The 18,334-nt window shown below is 41.1% G+C and overlaps 1 protein-coding gene across 11 annotated transcripts in view; it reads left to right on the forward strand.

Moving 5' to 3' along the window:
* The window catches only part of CADPS2 (calcium dependent secretion activator 2), a 360,741-nt gene that overhangs the window by 270,092 nt on the left and 72,315 nt on the right, over window positions 1-18,334 (forward strand). For all 11 annotated transcript variants that reach the window (XM_053405611.1, XM_053405613.1, XM_053405612.1 and 8 more), the window contains 2 exons: window positions 9,390-9,493; window positions 15,897-16,053. In XM_053405611.1, coding sequence (XP_053261586.1) covers window positions 9,390-9,493; window positions 15,897-16,053 — 261 coding nt within the window. The remainder of the gene's footprint in view (window positions 1-9,389; window positions 9,494-15,896; window positions 16,054-18,334) is intronic.

Genomic DNA, 18,334 nt, shown 5'->3' on the forward strand with positions numbered 1-18,334 from the left:
AAAGTTTTTGACTGCAACAGTCATCAAATCCATCTTCTCATGCATCTGCTCCAACAAAGCACTTGTCTTGCAGAAAGCAAGCACCAAAACTTCTTCTAAACACATTTTTATTCAAGGTCAGAGTCTGGTCCCATGATCCTAATCTCCACAGCTGTGAAATCCCCAGATCGACTCCAGCAACAATTTAACAAGCTCCCTCTAGAGGAGACAATTTCTATTTGTATCCATCTTTTGAAAGCAGGTCCAACAAAAGAAAATTACTTTCATTTTTCAACTTTTTTGTTTCTTTTAAATGCAAAAGGCAACATTGGAATCAATTTGTTTTTTTTCTTCAGCTATCTGTCAAAAGACGTTCCGTTCACAGTCAATGAACTTCCACAAAAATTTCTGTCTCTGACACCCCGTTCCCAGGTTTGAGACGGTGGAAATTTATCTTTCTTTACTCTCTCTCTGCAGGCTTGAACAATCAAAATTCCCCCTTTTCTCCTGCTTCCAAGAGGGGTTTTGGTGGTTAAAACTGAAGGAAATTTAGACCTTTATATACAACTTTCCAGGCTTTAGCTTGCACAATTTTTGCTTTAGTCTATTTACAAAAGCGGAAGGCGGACTTCCTGTTTAGACCTTCCCGCTTCGATACCAAATTAAAATGTTTCTTAATCCAATTTTCCGTTCTACTCACGGGTACTTGTTTAGAGTCCAATTGTCCACAGGAAAAAGTCAGCGCTCTCTGGCAACGGCTGTGCAGCTTCACTCCGTAAAAGCAGCGGTCGATTCAAAACACCGCGCCGCTCACCCCACGTCGCTTTGGATCCCCAAAAAAGGGGTTCCCTGCGAGTAGGGGAGGCGCTCCTGGTGTCAGACGAATCCCACATTCCCAGGCTTCCTCCGCCTGGGATTTTTGAGGGGTCTCCGCCTTCGCTGCGGCGGCAAGACCCGATTTTCACGGAGCGGGTTCCTCTCAGTCAGAGGAACTCCGCCATTGCCGATGGCGCTAACCCGGAAGTCCCTGGTTATGACTATCTGTCCCCCGCTCTGGGTCAGAACTGACTTCCGGATTCCAGCGAAAGCCAGTAAGGGAAAACAATATTGGAGAGAGCATGGAGCCGGGCACCAGACCCTCACCCCTCCCCGCATGATCCCAGGGGCTTGCGCGGCCCTAAGCCCCATTCAGGGGTACGGACGAAAGAATGGAAAGCCCCTGGATTCCTTTAATGGAATTCCCTTTCTGCAGCAGCATTGGAGGGGCAGGCACCGCCAATCCTTACCCCTCCACCAACCAATTTTTTAACCAATGCCTTACCGCAACCTTACAAGTTGTGACGATTTGCTACGCAGTAGGCAAAAACCAAATGGCACCAGCCAATCAGCCAAACGGACAAAATTACTACCAGGCCCCTGCCCGAAAAGCAGACGACCCCATGACAAGCATAGCAAGGTCAACGCAATAGCCCTAGATTAGGGAGGGCGGGTTGGTGATCCGATGCATGCAGCAAAAGAGCCTAGTCATTGCTGCGTGACTTGATTTTATAACCTTTGGTCCGTCCCCCTAAATGGCAACACCAAAATTTGCCCAGTAACCCAACCGCCCAATCAATGTGGGTGGTTATCCATACTAACCCGCCCAGCAAAAGAGGGGTGGCCTTTCAGCCCCCACTGCAACACGTGCTCTCTGTGAAGGAGAACACGCTTTCTCAGAACTGTTATAGCTTTGGAAGCTTCTAAACCCATATGGTAATTTCAGTACTTTCTCCTTTGGAGAACTCTTGCAATCTGGGCAAGGAATGCCAGGTGATTCTTTATATAAGGAGTCCACACATTCTGGGCCCAACTATTTACAGACTAACTTTTCAGGACGTCTGCTAAGTTCAGAAATGACCCCCCCTCCCCATTTTTCCATGGGTAGACAGTTAGTTTCTACAAGAGAACACCTAAGCATCTGATCTCCCTTGGCTTCAGCTTGAAATGGTGCAGAACTTGGGCTGTTTCAGACTATGTACCTCAGGTCTTAGTGGAAGCCTGAAGAAGGAAGTAGTTTAAAATTGAGTTGGGATATGGACAACCCTACTTAAGCATGACACTCATTGGTGAACTTGAGGAAGTGCACTGCCTTTTCGCCTCACTGCCTCCTCAGATTTGTCATGAAAATTCAGAATTATTTTTTTAAAATAATAATTTTTATTAACAGACCAATCAAATCAAATCACATAAATTTCAAATTACAGAGCCAAATTTTAAATTTTTTGTTGGGGGTACCCATATTTCAAGTTCCGAAAGGGATTCAATCATCTTGTTGCTGCTGCTTTAATGTCCACAAATCTGTCCAAATAATGTTCACAATTCTATCCAATCCCTTCTTGTTATTTTCCACATCTCATCTTGTTATTTTCATGTATTTTTCCTTTCTCTTTGTGACCTCTGATAGTCTCCACAAGCGGGTTGAAACAAATTGTAATCCTGTGTGGGTTTTTCCATTCGTCCAAGAGTCATATTCAGATGGCTACCGCATTTCATCGCTTCCATAACAAAAAACACTCTTACCGTCTATCATTAATCTTCACAGGTCTGTCACTCCCTTTCTCAGTCCTCTGAGGAGGTTTTGCCAAGAATCCAATATGAAAACAAATCCATAGCTTCCTCCTCCCGATCATCAATCTTTCAACAGAACCTGCCAACATGGTGACTCCCTTTTTATTGCTGCGTCATTCCAAAAGCCCTTGTTCTTTTCTCGATCTCCATAAACCAAACTTTTGGTTAGTAATTCATTTCCACACAGTTTTTAATCATCCTGCTTAGGTCAGTTATGCGACGGTTCTTTCTTGAGGAGGGGTTATTGGTTAATCACATAGAAGAAAATAAAAAACTTTCCCCCCTTCCCTCCCACTCCGACATACCGAACCTTTGATGTATCTTCTTCATGATATATTCCTGTTAAATCCAACCCGCCGCTCTACTTTCACAGAGGTCACTTGAATTAGCAGTCTTCACTCCCGTTCTTCACTTGAAATATGTGCATTTGCTTCTTTCTAATTGTTTATCAGGAAAATTCAGAATTTCAGAAAATTCAGAATTACGCAACAGCAGCGGCCAGAATATTGACCGCAAAGAACTGGAAGGGGGAGAAAATACATCATTATTAGAATGGCAAAGCAAGCTCTGTGAGTTTGTGGAAATGGCAAAATTGACGGCAATCACTAGAGGCCATTCAAATCAGAGAATAATTAAAGAGTGGGATGGAGTGAAGGAATAAAAATATGGTTTCGGAACTGGAATATTAATAGATAATGTGTAGAACGTGCAGGGGTAAGCAAGGAAATAATAAAAGAATCAATTGTATAATTATTAAACTACAACAACACAACAAGACGGAAGAAGTAAAAAAAAATATTGAGATCACAAATAGGTGAAGGGGAGTGGGGGTTATAGGGGAATTTATAAAAATTTCTAATATAATATTTCTAATTGTGTTGAATTTATATATAGCAAAGGGAAGTCTATAGCAATTAGGTATATTTTAATCTAGTCAACTATGCAATAGGCTTATGTTACAAAACAAATATGGATTTTGAAAGTGATGTTTGTAATTCTTTTTTGGTTTTGGAATAAAGTTTAAAAAGGGGAGAAAAAGAAAAAGAAAATTCAGAATTTATTTTTTTTTCACACAATGAGTCAAAGACTTTATTAGGTTTCAAGGAATGTGATACATCGTGACATAAACAGCTACGTAGCTCAGCCCTCTATCCAGAAATCATAAATGGAGAGCTCAGCAAAGCTTTGAAGCCAAATCAGGGCAATTGGTAGCCAACCAACTTGTAATGGGCTCCACAGGAGGGGCAGCGCTGGGGATTTCCCTTGTGCAGCCAGAACCAGATCACAGTGCTGTTGTCCTCTTCACAGATGCAGCCCACAAGCCTCTTGTCTGTAATTGAAGGGACTATGTTGGGGTCTTCCTTTGTTCCAGCATATTGTTTGGGTGGTAGCATGTTGTAAGGATCCAGCCCCTTCTCTAAAGCTTTCATGGTTTTCTTCTCTATTCCTGTAGCCTGAACAGGCTACAAAATTCAGAATTTTGAAGCACTGGAGAATGCTCCACATCCACTGCCCACCTCACCCTGGTCTGAGGTTGACTTCTTTGAAGCTCATTTTCCTTCAGCAGACAGTAGCCTAACAGCATTTATTACCAGTCTCAATTGGTGGATTTCTCACCAGACTATGTGTTCCGTCTAGTGTCAGCTCACTGACAGTATTATTTTATTTACTTATTCCAGTGCTTATCTTTCCTCAACACTACATAATGAGATTAAGGGAAGAGCAGGGCAAATGGCAGTAAATTTAATTTCCACCCTCTAAACAATTTCTATCCACTAAAGTGAGATGCCATCAATGGGAAAAAATGCCACTGTTAGACCTTTGGGTACCATATAGGTGTAAAGCAGTGACATTTTAATTGTTCATTTAGAAAATAAAACACTGTGCATTGTATTATCATTAAACGGTCTATTTTCATATTGTGGTCAATTTGCTATGTGCGATACGTAATCTTCCATACGTGAAGCTGAAACATTTATACAATCTTCAAAAATATTTTTCTGCAGTAGGAACTTCACCCCAGAATGTGGTGGGGTACTACATTTTATGTTGCCGCTTTTGTGATGTTGCTTCAGCGTGTTTTCTTAGTAGCGGCTAGAATTTCAGGGAACGGGTTGATTAGAATTTCAGTCCTCTGAACTTTGAAGGGGACCTTTCCTTGTCCATGTGGCCAGAGCAGAACTGGAGCAGCAATGTTCTCTGAAGTTTACACACCTATGAGTGAGCAGTGTGTGTGAGAGAGAGAGAGAGGGAGAGGGAGAGGGGGAGAGAGAGAGAGAGATACCCACACACGTGTGCGCGCAAATGTGCACATCTAGCATACTGATTGGTGTCTTGCCTCTGTGATACGTACATGCCATGCCAGGCACAATGGATTTCCTCCCTTTTTGTGCGCGTGGACTCTTGGTGCTACTGCCGAATCGGCACAGAGAAGGGTTGCCTTGGTGATGTCCCCGAGGTTAAGGTCACTTTCCATTTTCAAAGACGGCTAAGGTGGTGATGTGATAGCTTTGAGTGATATTTGTAGGAGTGGTGAAAAGGGAGCTGCTGACAGGGTTGTGCTCCCATTTCTCCTCCTCCCTGGGAGAGGCACGGTTTCTCTAACAAGGTTTTTTTTTCCTGTTCTTTTCAAAGCATTTTGATCCCGGTGCAAATTAAATTACAAGCTTAAGCACTCTTTGCATTTAATCGCAGAGTAGGAGCTAGATCTGCATTTCTTCTACCTGCATGACACCCTTGTAGTTTCCACCTAGTTCCTGGGGAGTAGAGGGCAGCTCCAGGGGAAGAAAAACTATTCTGTGGGTGCCTGATAATGAGTTGTATGAATAGAGAATCTTAGCATCTCTGTGGATGTGATCAAAACTTGGGTGGTACAATATGGTTGGCAAAGCAGAAGCTGATGACTGTTACAGAATTCCTTGCAAATTCTGCAAAATCCCAACCATATTAGGCTTTAAAACGTGTTTATAGCTCCCCTGATTGCTAGAGCAACCATAAAACATGGGAGCAAGTTTTACCTTGAAGTTTGTTTATATAATTGCAATGGGACTGTCTGTGGCGGTGATGTCAGTGCCTGGGACTGACTCAGTTACGTGTCACCAGCTCTCGTGGGTCCATACTAAGTACCTCCAAATTCTCCCTGTTTTTCATTCCTCTAGCCTTATCTGTCCAGAGCTGGTTTATAAAACACTCCTGTGAAAATAATAAGGGCTTTCGTCATTTGCCCTTTTTTGGCATTGTAAGCATTCCAGTAAATACTTTGAATCGACTCAGAAGTTTGACACTCTCCTTTCTTCCTTGAGCCCCTTTTCCAAAAAAAATTCCAGGTAAATATTGTAGATGAATTAGTCCCCGATCCTTAACACATGTGCACATAGTTGGAAAACAAAATGAAAATTCTACCCAAATCTCCTCATTTTGAGACCAGACGAATGCAGGCAAATGAGTACATTTAATTTGTGCATATCTGGGTTTACTGACTAAGCGATCTGGCTTTTTAATGCAGAATTCAAATGCATAAATACAAAAGTAAACACGACATCATAATTTGGTTAGCTTTCGCCCCTTGCTGCCCCAGAGTTAATTTTTGCCCGTTTTCCATACACATTCTCTTTTTCATCCTTCATCTTTGGTTTGTTTGCTCATGTTAACAATAATGAATGTTTATAGTTGCATATCTACCATATCTACACTGGAAAAAAAGTGATAAGATTGTGGCATTCAATAGGACTGGGATAGATCTGGGATCATGACATTACCAGATTTTAGCTTCTGTTTGCTGATGAAATTAGCCAGATTTCTAACTGTGAAAGAGTGCAGCAGTGCAAATTTGCTGGGGGAGGGGGATGGAGAAAAGAAAAGAAAGAAAAAGGCTGACAAAGTGAAGGACGAAGGGCAGGCTATGGCCAGGAAAAAGGACAATGAGAGACTTCTGTCCAGACAAATGGCTCAAAAGCTTGCACCTCTTTAATGAGGTCTTTTACAGACAAGTTTTCTATAAAGAATGGCTGCATGTAAATGCCCTCCAAGCTCACAAGGACTTGTCTGAAGGAAAACAAGAGCACTAGAGGCACTATTGAACTGAAGGCAGAGTAGAGCCATTTGTGTATGTGGTGAGAGGCCTTCTGCGGTAATTTAAAGCTCTTAGTGCATGTTCATTTCACTGAAAGAACAAAGGGCAGAATCGGTGAGTTGGCCGGTGGCATATATCTTTGTATTGGATGCTGGTTTTCGTTCAACGGCACAATAATCAAATACACGAGCAAAAGGCTTGTCTGTGCCAATGTGCAAATCCTGCAACCTTGCTGCGTCCATACAAGCAAGAATTTGCTGAGTCTGTGATGCTTCATCACTACCAATTCAACAATATGAACTCGGCCATTTCATCGCGTTGACCTCTGATTCACACACCCAGACCGCCCCCACCTCTCTCTGGAGGGCCAGAGCTCCTTCATATCTGGTTTAGATTGTTATCCAAAGGCCCACAACTCGCAGACTTAACATACAGAATAATAGAACAAGAAAACATACGATTAAAGAAGATTAGAAAACATTTATTGAATATATGGGAAATAATTGTGTACAGCTGAAAATGCTGGCAGCATTAAGATCAATTCAACAGTGTAAATAAGTTTTGATGGATGTAATAATGGAATACTGAATGGTATGGTTTTTGTAAAATATGCAGGGGTTTATGAAATGAAAAATGAGCCATGGAAAGAGAAGAAGGGAAGTCATTTCTATCTTAAGGATGTAAAATGAGTATCTTAAACTGTAAAACGAAAAATGGAATAAAAATGATATGCAGTAGTCCCTCGGTTTTCAAGTGTGGCGGAAGCCAAACATTTTGGTTTTCGAACACCAAAAACCTGAAAGTAATTGCTTCAGTTTTTGAATACGCCTCAGAAGTCTAACGGCTTCTGCTGGATGTTTTTCAATTTTTCTAATATGAACTTGCAGCCAGCCCTTTGTGCCTTGGTTTTCAAATGTTTCAGAAGTCGAGCTGTCTTTCGGAACAGATTACGTTCGAGAACCGAGGTACCACTGTATGCAATAGAGTGTCATCCAAAGTCTGCGAACAGTGCAGTTATAGCGTGAGTTGCAAATGGAACTCATAACCCACCTACTTTCAGCAGCCAGAAACACCATAACCAGACACTGGAGAGACCTGTCAGGAGTAAGCATGGACCAATGGTACCAAATAGTATGGGAAACAGCCTTAGTAGAAAAATTAACCAATAAACTGAAACTGACATGGGGACAAACAGAAGAAGACGCCTTCACCCTGGTATGGCTCCCCTTTATCACATACACAGCCCAACAGGACAATGACAATAATCCACCAACAGCATACGAATCAATATGGCTAACCTGATCCAAAAACACTCACACACAAAAACAAAGATCACCACAGCCAATCACAAACAAATAACCACACCCTAGGCCAACCCCAACCTCTCTCACTACCAAAGGGACACAAGTGAATAGCAGAGAACCTGCACAAGCAACACTGACACAAAACCCCACATATATAAAGTATAATAGAAACATCACCACCTGACACCACCCCCACTCACCTTTCCCCCCCTCCACCTCTTTCCCCCTTTTCATCCTAATGTCTCAACAAATGAAACTTATCTGTAGAAACTGTTACAGTGGTACCTCAGATTAAGTACTTAATTCGTTCCAGAGGTCCATTCTTAAGCTGAAACTGTTCTTAACCAGAAGCACCACTTTAGCTAATGGGGCCTCCCGCTGCTGCTGCGCCGCTGGAGAACGATTTCTGTTCTCATCCTGAAGCAAAGTTCTTAACCCGAGGTTCTATTTCTGGGTTAGCGGAGTCTGTAACCTGAAGCGTATGTAACCTGAAGCGTATGTAACCCGAGGTACCACTGTACTTGGAAAGAGAGAGAGAGAGGGGGGGGGACATTGCACATACTTTTGTAAACCAAGAAAATATTTATTAAAAAATACATTATACATAATAAATAAATAAATAAATTCTTCCTGTAGAACACAATTTTTCACCCACTGTGAACCCCAATGTAGGCAGTTCAATTTGAACATAACACTAGGCGTCCCTTTTACATCTCCAGTGTCGTTGTGAGGAGGTAATTTGTGGCTTCCATCTTAGATTAGGTGCAGTTTAGCATGTCATCTGAGCACTAAACTGAGGTTAATCGTAACTGTGGTTAGTGAAAACTTACCCGTCTCACAAACTGTGGTTTGAAGGTGGTTTGTTTCTATCGGCGGTAGGTAGTATTCACCACGGTTTGTCCAGGTTTGAGCGACATGGCCGGCTGTGGTTGATCAAAAACAGATACAGATGCTTCCAAACTCCTTTCGGATGACCACATCGGAGGGAGAAGCAAGGAACACACAAGCCTAGAGGAAAGCTAGTTTCATTCCCAAACCAGCCCATTGTGTGATAGAGGAGAAAAACAAGCAACTAGCCTCTGCTTTTGTTCTATAGCTCACAGTGGAAAGGATTCAGACTTGGGTGTGGCAAAAGTTGAGCATCTGATGTCCCAGTGCAGATGTACCTGTTACTTCTGAAGTATTAAATTAGAAAGGGCTCACAGAGTGGTGTTTTTTGGGGGTGGGTTAAATATTTTTTGCATGCATGCAATCTGGTCATAACAACATTGCCATTATCTATATTGAAAGCATGGCTGATGTGCTTGAAAGTGTCAGCCTTTTAAGTCATCAAATTCTGTGTTGTCTCACTTCTCTGGAACGTTTCCTGTTCCCACATTTTCCTAGCTGTGATCATCCTATCATTTGTGTGTTCCTTTTCACTGCAGAGACACTGAACCAAGCGTCTCCTTCTGTAAAGCTGGAAGAGGTTATTCATTTAGCAGAGCTCTGCATTGAAGTCCTACAGCAGAACGAAGAGCACCATTCAGAGGTGAGGATAACGGCATTAGCTGTACAATAATGCTCAATAGCCACCGTCTATGGCCTCGGTGTGAAGCAATTCTGTCAAAAAACATTACAGCGAAAGCCTGTGACATATGTTAAAGGCAATTCACATTTGCAGAGCCGTAATAGTTTTGAAGGTTATGAAAAGTGAAGTGAAATAAAACCCGACTTGGGTTTTCTCTTGAATAAGCTTCAGGTTTCAGCATTAAAAATAAATAAATATAAACAGCAGATAAAGCAGAAGGGAAAGGGAGAGATGCTTCTAGTTGTCAGTCCCGAAATCTCACAGAGTGCATAGTGCAAATGATCCAATTTCCCATCTCTTGACTAAAATAAATAGCAGAAGAGAAAGAGGGGAGGCCCTTATGAATGACACTAGATTTAAAAGTTAGAAGGGAGAAGCACGTTTAGTATTGCTGTAAGCTAACCAACGACACAGTCCCATTTAATCTGTCTTTTTCTTTAAAAAAAGTGGGTTCAGTCCATGAGAAATCTCTGTTAAATGAATGAACATGCATTCTGCTCACAGGCAAGTCCTATTTGTTTTGGGGAAGCAAATGTTGGAGACATCCCTAAATAACTTCCACTGAAGCCACACAGAACCAGTGATATTTCAAGAATTAAGAGTTCCCTTTATTTTACAAAATGAACAAATATATTTCATACACTTGCATTAATATTGTTGTTATTAAGCGTGTTAAAAGTTTGATCAACTAGCTTACAAAGGATGCCTGGAAGGAAGTTCATATTTTTTGAAATAAAAACCTTTTGTAAAAAAAATTCTGGGAAATCATACAAAGTGGTAAACTAAGATATGGTGTCTATAAATATGATCATTCAAAACATCTGCTTTTATCTCACACTGTCGATTCTAGATTTTAGCTTACATCTGTCATGTGTGAACTTGTTATGGATTTTTTATTTTATACTGAAGAAACAGCTGCTTCAATAATTTGAAAAGCACTCCCAAGAGGCATTATTCTTCACTAGTATTACCACTGCGTTACTCTGTAAATAATTACTTAATAAAATGTATATGTGGGTTTTGTCTTCTGAAAATATGCATTAAAGTAAAACTTTTTTTAAAGTGTCATAGGAAATGTCAGAACTTACATCCTTATTTTTTTTGTTTTGTTCTTAAATTGCAATTTTAGTACATAGTTCTGGAAATAATTTTACATACAGGCATACATTTTATAATCCTGATGAATATTGTCTTTTTGAAAAATATTCATTATATCTCTCTCCAAATATTAATAACTGAAAATAACTTGATACTATTAAAGACAGTGCAGATCTCGTACCATTGTAGAAAAAGAGAACCTGTAATCTGCTGGCTTCAAACCCATGTTTAACCATTTTAACTTTTTTCCCCCCACAACACTACCAAAATTTTGGATTCCCTCAGGGAAAAGAGGTATGTAGCTCATCCCAACCAAGGCAGGACATTTTTTTTCATGGTTCCATGCATGGAATTGTTAACCACTTTCAAACATGTTGCATCAACTCTGTTCATTGATGGTTTCCTTTCCCCATATTTATCTTCCTTCTAAAATCCATCATATTGGTATCTTCTCTTTCCTCCATGTGGTTCTGCCTTTAAGTTTCACCTCTCTCGTGGAGCCATCAAACAACTTTGAGCAGGACTGGAGAACCTTTGACCCTCCAGATGTTGCTGGACTGTAACTCCCACCATCTTTGATCATTGGCCGGTTGGACCAAATCTTCCCCCAGACCTGTCCTTTAAAAGACACATCAATAAAATCAAACTAATGAATCCATCACTGGGTTGTGAACACAAAGACGGTAAAATGTGCATGGTATGTTTGGAGCTTTTCAGGGCCTAGACTCAAGTAGGTTGGTATCCTGTAGCCTGTATCCTATAAGGTAAAAGGACCCCTGACCGTCAGGTCCAGTCGCGGACAAGTCTAGGGTTGTGGCACTCATCTCGCTTTACTGGCCAAGGGAGCCGACGTACAGCTTCCGGGTCATGGGGCCAGCATGACTAAGCCGCTTCTGGCAAACTAGAGCAGCACACGAAAACGCCTTTTACCTTCCCGCCGGAGCGGTACCTATTTATCTACTTGCACTTTGAAGTGTTTTTGAACTGCTAGATTGACAGGAGCTGGGACCGAGCAATGGGAGCTCATCCCGTCGCAGGGATTCGAACCGCCGACCTTCTGATCGGCAAGCCCTAGGCTCTGTGGTTTAGATCACAGCGCCACCCACGTTCCTTATGTATATGTATTCCATATAGAGCACTAAAACTTACCTAGAGCCAGGAGATCCAACTTGGCTACAATTCTCCACCAAGCAGGATAAGGAAATCTGAAAAGAAGCTCATCTAGCAGGAGGCAACCCATATCACTGAAGGTCCCCCAGGGAGAAGCTGCAGAGAAGGGATAGATGCCGTGTGTCACTTCAGTCTTGAGCAGAGAGTCAGCAAATTGGAGCTACTGCTGAGTATTGTTCTGTCGACTGTGTAGCAAGTGCTGCCATATAGTACAATACACATTTTAAACAATAGTCTGGAAAAAAAGAAATCAGCCTTTAATCTCATACAATGACTTTTCCCTCTCTCTTCCTCTCAGAGTGCATGTGATAAATCACTAATTGCATTCATTTTGGTGTCTTGTTATATGGAACAACGTTGTGTCTATGATATTTGACTGTCTAGTTTAACCACTTTATTCATAGGCATCAGTGGGTCAAGAGAATTTTTCCAATACAATTGAATTCCCTCCCCCCCCACACACACTATATTGTTTCTCTGCAAGGATATATAGAGATGGGAAAGAAATTGACTGGTTTCCTGGGCTGCATTGTGTGTTGTTTTTAGTACATGCTCAAAATGAGATATTTAGTAATGAAAGCAAAGCAAGATTGGGGAGAAGATTATATAAAGGGAAATCTTTTAATGTCTTTTTCTCCCAATCTCAGCTTTTGAGCTAATTAATTAGATGGTTATTTATATAGTTTGATGTTCTTCCTCTTAATTGATTTCATTTTTGCAGTATTTTTATCTGAGATTTCTAGTTAGAGGAAGGAAGAATATGACCTCTGGTTTTCACATAAGCACCGGTTATACTTTTTGATGCAACCAATTACCATTTTCTTCAGTAATAGGTAGAGAATGGTCCGGTCATTGTAAGAGCTAACCCATCTTGGAAAATACTTTTTCAGCTGTCAACAATATTCCCTTTCTAGCTGCAGCCATTAAACCCATGCCAAAAATTACCAAAGTCATAGAAGAGTCAAGGATATGAGTGACACCTATGTGGACATTTTTAGTATCTCAGTGCTTCATTACTCTTAAGAGTCCTGATTTATTAGCAGATATGTCTAAGTACCTGTGGCTATCATTCATAGCTACTGCAGTCATGATGATATGTTACTTCGAATAACTACCGTTAAGGAATTCCTTATCAGTCATCTACAATGTGTTGTTTATACAACATTGTAGCATATATTTTTTTTATAGTGATATTTTGTAATTATCCAGGGGAGCCTATATCTCTGTAGCTGATACCGGTGAAGTATGCAAATGGTACATAGGAACATAAGAACCTGCCATATACCAAGTCGGACCATTAATCACAATAGCTCAGTCTGTAGAGCAGGAGACTCTTACTCTCTCTTTTATATATATAATAATTTTTATTGAGTTTACATTATTTTTACCATAATTACAATCCGTTAGAATCATAACGTCACCTATAGCCTTGCTCAAACTGAGCCTCGACTTTGCCCCTCCCACTGCTTGGCTTTCATAAATATTCACTTACAACTTAGCATTTCTATATCAACCTACAATGGTACCTCGGGTTACAGATGCTTCAGGTTACATACGCTTCAGGTTACAGACTCCGCTAACCCAGAAATAGTACCACGGGTTAAGAACTTTGCTTCAGGATGAGAACAAAAATCGCGCGGCGGCAGCGCAGCGGCAGCAGGAGGCCCCATTAGCTAAAGTGTTGCTTCAGGTTAAGAACAGTTTCAAGTTAAGAACAGAGCTCCGGAACGATTTAAGTACGTAACCAGAGGTACCACTGTATTTACCTTCTTTCATGCTTATAGAATTGACCTTAATAATGGTAAAGAGGTTCCAAAAATTAACATTACAAAATATTTTAACTCAAACCTGCAAACGTTCTCAAATGTTTACTGTGTTCTCTCATCTATTGTACAAATTTATTCCAGTCCTTTTCAAACAGCTCGTCGTGTTGGTTTCGTATCTTCCCCGTCAGCTTCGCCAGTTCTGCATATTCCATCATTTTAGTCCGCCATTCTTCCAATGTTGGAAGTTCCTGCTGCTTCCATTTCTGGGCTAAAAGTATCCCCATGGCTGTGGTAGCATACATAAATACATTTATGTATTTTGGGGGGATTTCTTCTCCAATTATACCCAACAAAAACGCCACTGGTTTTTTAATAAAGGTGTTTTTAAAAACCTTTTTCAGTTCATTGTATATCATATCCCAGTAGGCTTTAACCTTAGTACAGGTCCACCACATATGGAAGAAATTCCCCTCCTTTTCCTTACATTTCCAACATTGCTTGTTTTGATTAGGAGACTCTTACTCTTAGGGTCGTGGGTTCAAGCTGTACACTGAGCAAAAGATTCTGCATTACAGGCGGTTGGACTACATTGACTCATCCAACACTACAGTTCTATGATTCTATAATCTAGCTCAGTATTGTCTCCATTGATGGGCAATGACTCTCTAGCTCAGGCATAGGCAAACATGGCCCTCCAGATGTTTTGGGACTACAACTCCCATCATCCCTAGCTAGCAGGACCAGTGGTCAGGGATGATGGGGATTGTAGTCTCAAAACATCTGGAGGGCCGAGTTTGAGGAAGCCTGCTCTAGAATCTGGCAACAGAGTTTTCCAGCCCTAGCTGGACATGTCAAGAATTGAACCAGAGAGGAGGTCTTCTGCATTCAGAAGTTCATGGAGCTAGTGTGCGTCTATAACTCACTTTCAGAGTCAACCTACACATTAAAACAGTCTCGTAAAAGCCACTTTAAGAACAAACATACATTCGTTATGTGGCGGCTAGAGACAGGCCATTCTGTCCATTTCAGTTTCTCTGTTTTTCCATTTTCCAATATAAGTTCGGGTCTCTGCATTTCTCCATCAGTTTGATATTTTTTTTAAAAGTCCTCGTGAAAATTCATCAACATTTTAGTTTGAAGTTCTCCCAAGATGTACATTTTATTTGCTTAATATACACATTTTTGCAAGCAATTTTCCGTAATACGATGCATTTCCCACCAGAATATGCTTTTAAGGAGGCCTTTATCGTCTGTAGTTTTTATTGTATCAAAGATAATTTTAAGATTTTAAAAAACTGCTTTTTTATTAAATCTCCAAAAATATTCCAAAACATTTATCATCATATAGAATTATTTTCAGTATAAATTCCTTCTTGACTTCCCCTACCTTTCCTGATGTTTGTTTTGTACTTCTCTTTGTTAGCTAGTTTACAATACATGTGTTTTTATTATCCAAACTTCACTGTCATTAGTTCTTTCAGTAATCCACTACTTATATTTCAAATCCTGCCAACAACATCATGTATGTGCAATACTTTGGTACAGGCATAGGCAAACTCGGCCTTCCAGATGTTTTGGGACTACAACTGCCATTATCCCTGACCACTGATCCTGTTAGCTAGGGATGATGGAAGTTGTAGTCCCAAAACATCTGGAGGGCCACATTTGCCTATGCCTCCTTTGATAGATAATCCCATCAATGCTCTCCATTTCTCCTTTATCATTACGTCCTCTTAGTTGGGCAGTTAATTTCACCATTTCAGCATAGTCCATCAGTTTCATAAGCCGTTACTCCTAATGCTTTTAACCAATGAAACATTTCTGCCCTCAATGAAATATACCGTATTTTTCAGTGTATTAGACGCCCCCCTTGTATATGACGCTCCCCATTTTGGGGGACTAAATTTAAAGAAAATGCCATGCTGCTGCGGGACACGATCCCTAGAGCGTGCGCCTCCTGTGCGGCATGGGGGGGAAGTTGCGTGCCCACCAACCAGATGGCTGGCCGCCCACAGCTCCCCCCCCCCCATGCCACTATCTGTGTATATGACGACCCCAGTTTTTTTACATGATTTTTGAGTCAAAAAACCACATCAAATAGAAGGAAAAATATGGCATGCTCTCTTCCTTCTTCACATAAGTCATATACAATGCAGGATATGACTTTGCTTAATGAAGGGGTTTTTTTCCTAAGCAGAGTGTACACAACTTGCCATTGCTTCATGAAAATGCATGTTTGTGAGTTTCATCGTATTTTGTGTCCGTGTTTGGAAATTTGATTTGTCTTCCTACTCTCTCTTAATTAAAATTGTGTCTTAATTGTGATGCAGGCATTTGCTTGGTGGCCAGATTTGCTGGCTGAACATGGGGAGAAATTTTGGTCTCTTTTTACGGTTGACATGGATTCCGCACTGGAAGCACAGCCTCAGGACTCCTGGGATACTTTTCCTCTTTTCCAGTTGCTTAACAACTTCCTACGAAATGACCGTAAGCTTTTTTTAAAAACTGTTTAGTTCTATCATAACATCAATTGCAGCTATGAATTATTTTTCCTTTCGAGTGTTCAGAGCTGGCCTAGATCGTGTAAATCTATGTAAACATATGTATTTCATTTAACCCTAGCCTTTTCACATTTGTGAAAGTTGTGACCCTGTGTGCTGGTACATGGGAGTAAGCCCTGGTGGACTCAATGGACTTCCTTTAGAGTAAACATGCATAGGTGTGGGCTGCAAGACAGCTCTCAGCCAATTATGTATATACTAAAATAGAAATCAGGACACAGCCATTATATTAAATTAGCAAAAGCTAATAAGATATCTGTGCAGAGTGGCTCTAACACTTTTCTTGCCGAACGGAGTATCATAATTCCTGGGACATCCCCTGTTAGAGAATCATGCTCTGGTTCCACTATGTGCTGCAGAACAGATGCATGTGAGCGGCAGAAAGGCTAAAAATCTCTTCTTGCCCTAGAAATTCAGAATTGAATACAGTGGTACCTCTGTTTTCGAATGTCTCTGTTGACTAACGTTTTGAAACTCGAAAGCCACAAACTTGGACGTAAATGCTTCGGTTTTTGAACACTTTTCGGAAGTTGAACATGCCGTGTGGCTTCCGTTTTGAGCTTTCCTATTGTATTGAGTTTTCTATGTTGAGTTTTCAGTTTTCGGACGTTTTGGAACTCGAACGGTCTTCTGGAACGGATTACATTTAAAAACCGAGGTACCACTGTTTTCCACGGGAGAAATCTTAGAAGGCAGATCTCCTTGGCATAAAAATGAAGCCTATGTCTCTCTCGTGCATATTCCCACGTTGCACTTCACAACGATTCATTTCAAAATCTTTACTTATATAGGCGCTCCCCCTTACCCAGTGGGGGTTACATTTCTGGCCCCCGCATGCGCAAGTGAAATCACATGAAGTGGGGAGCACCCTCTAAACACCCTTTAAATGCTCTCTCTGCCGCATGCTCCTAATCCAGACCAAAAATAGTGCACTCAAAAATATCCACAACTAGAATTGAAGCTCTGAGGCCGGCAGGAGGCTGAAGGATGTGCAGGAGAGCAGCAGCAGCAGTTGTACAATCCCTGCACATCATCCGTTAGGCGGGGAGGCTGATCAGCATAAACAAGCCCTACTGCACCGCCAATCTCTTCTGGGCTTCCTCTGCCCTCACAAGGTCTCTCCAGCTTTCTCCTGCCATTTCCGGCTTCAAACTGAATTATTTAATTTTTTTCTTTATCAAATTATCCTCTAATGGTGTTGTTTTATTTGCTGGTCATCTGAAGGATATAGTGATAGAGACTGATTTTCACAGCTGACTTAGAATTTACAAAAATGTAGGTTTGTGGGTTGTTGTTTTTTGCATTTTAGAACATAGTTCAAGATGGAATGCAACCATTTCGGGTTCCTCTCCTTTATTGTGAATGGTTGTATTTAATAATTTAATAATGAATAAGTGATAAAATAATTCCGCATGATTTTTCATAGACCATTGACCAACCAGTACTGATCATCTCACAGACTCTCCAGAAATGGATAACTGGAAGACTTGGATTTACATTCTTTTTTCCCCATCAGTCAATTAAATATGTAATTACTTCAAATAATTATGGGGGGGAAGCTTTCAAGGGAGGAAGACAATTCATTTAAACGACAGAAAATGCGTTTTCATTATGAAGTAATTATGAACAACGTTATGAAGCGCTACTGAGGGAACTCAAAGCACTGGCATTTTAAAAGACCTAATAGCCGTGATATGTTGGGGAGGGGTGAGTTAATAGCAAGAAAAAGCAGATTTGGGAAGCATTTTTTAACAATTGTGTGTCATTTTCCACCCTTGTTCTAACTGAGAGATAGAGAACATGATCCTTTCTGGCAAAGCGTGTTCTCCCTAACAGAGAGCACGTGTTGCGGTTGGGGGATACAAGCCACCCTGCTGTTGCTGGGCAGTTTTGGGATGAACCCAAGCCATAAGTGGTTAAATTGGGTTGCTGGGGAGTTTTGATTGTTGCCAATTTGGAGGAGGGGTCAGAGTCTTTAAATACAGGACGCCCGACGCTGGGCGTCCTCTTGGCCGTTTTGCACCGGATCACCCGCCCACCCTCCCTTTAATAGGGGGGGGGGTTCTTGATCGCTTGACCTTGCTATGCCTGTCATGGGGTCGTCTGCCTTGGAGCAGGGGCCTGGTAGGAATTTTGCCATCTGGCTGATTGGCTGGTGCCATTTGGTTTTTGCCTACTGCGTAGCAAATCGTCACAACTTGTAAGGT

This window comes from Podarcis raffonei, chromosome 10, assembly GCF_027172205.1.
Source record: "Podarcis raffonei isolate rPodRaf1 chromosome 10, rPodRaf1.pri, whole genome shotgun sequence".
Taxonomy (NCBI): Eukaryota; Metazoa; Chordata; class Lepidosauria; order Squamata; family Lacertidae; genus Podarcis; species Podarcis raffonei.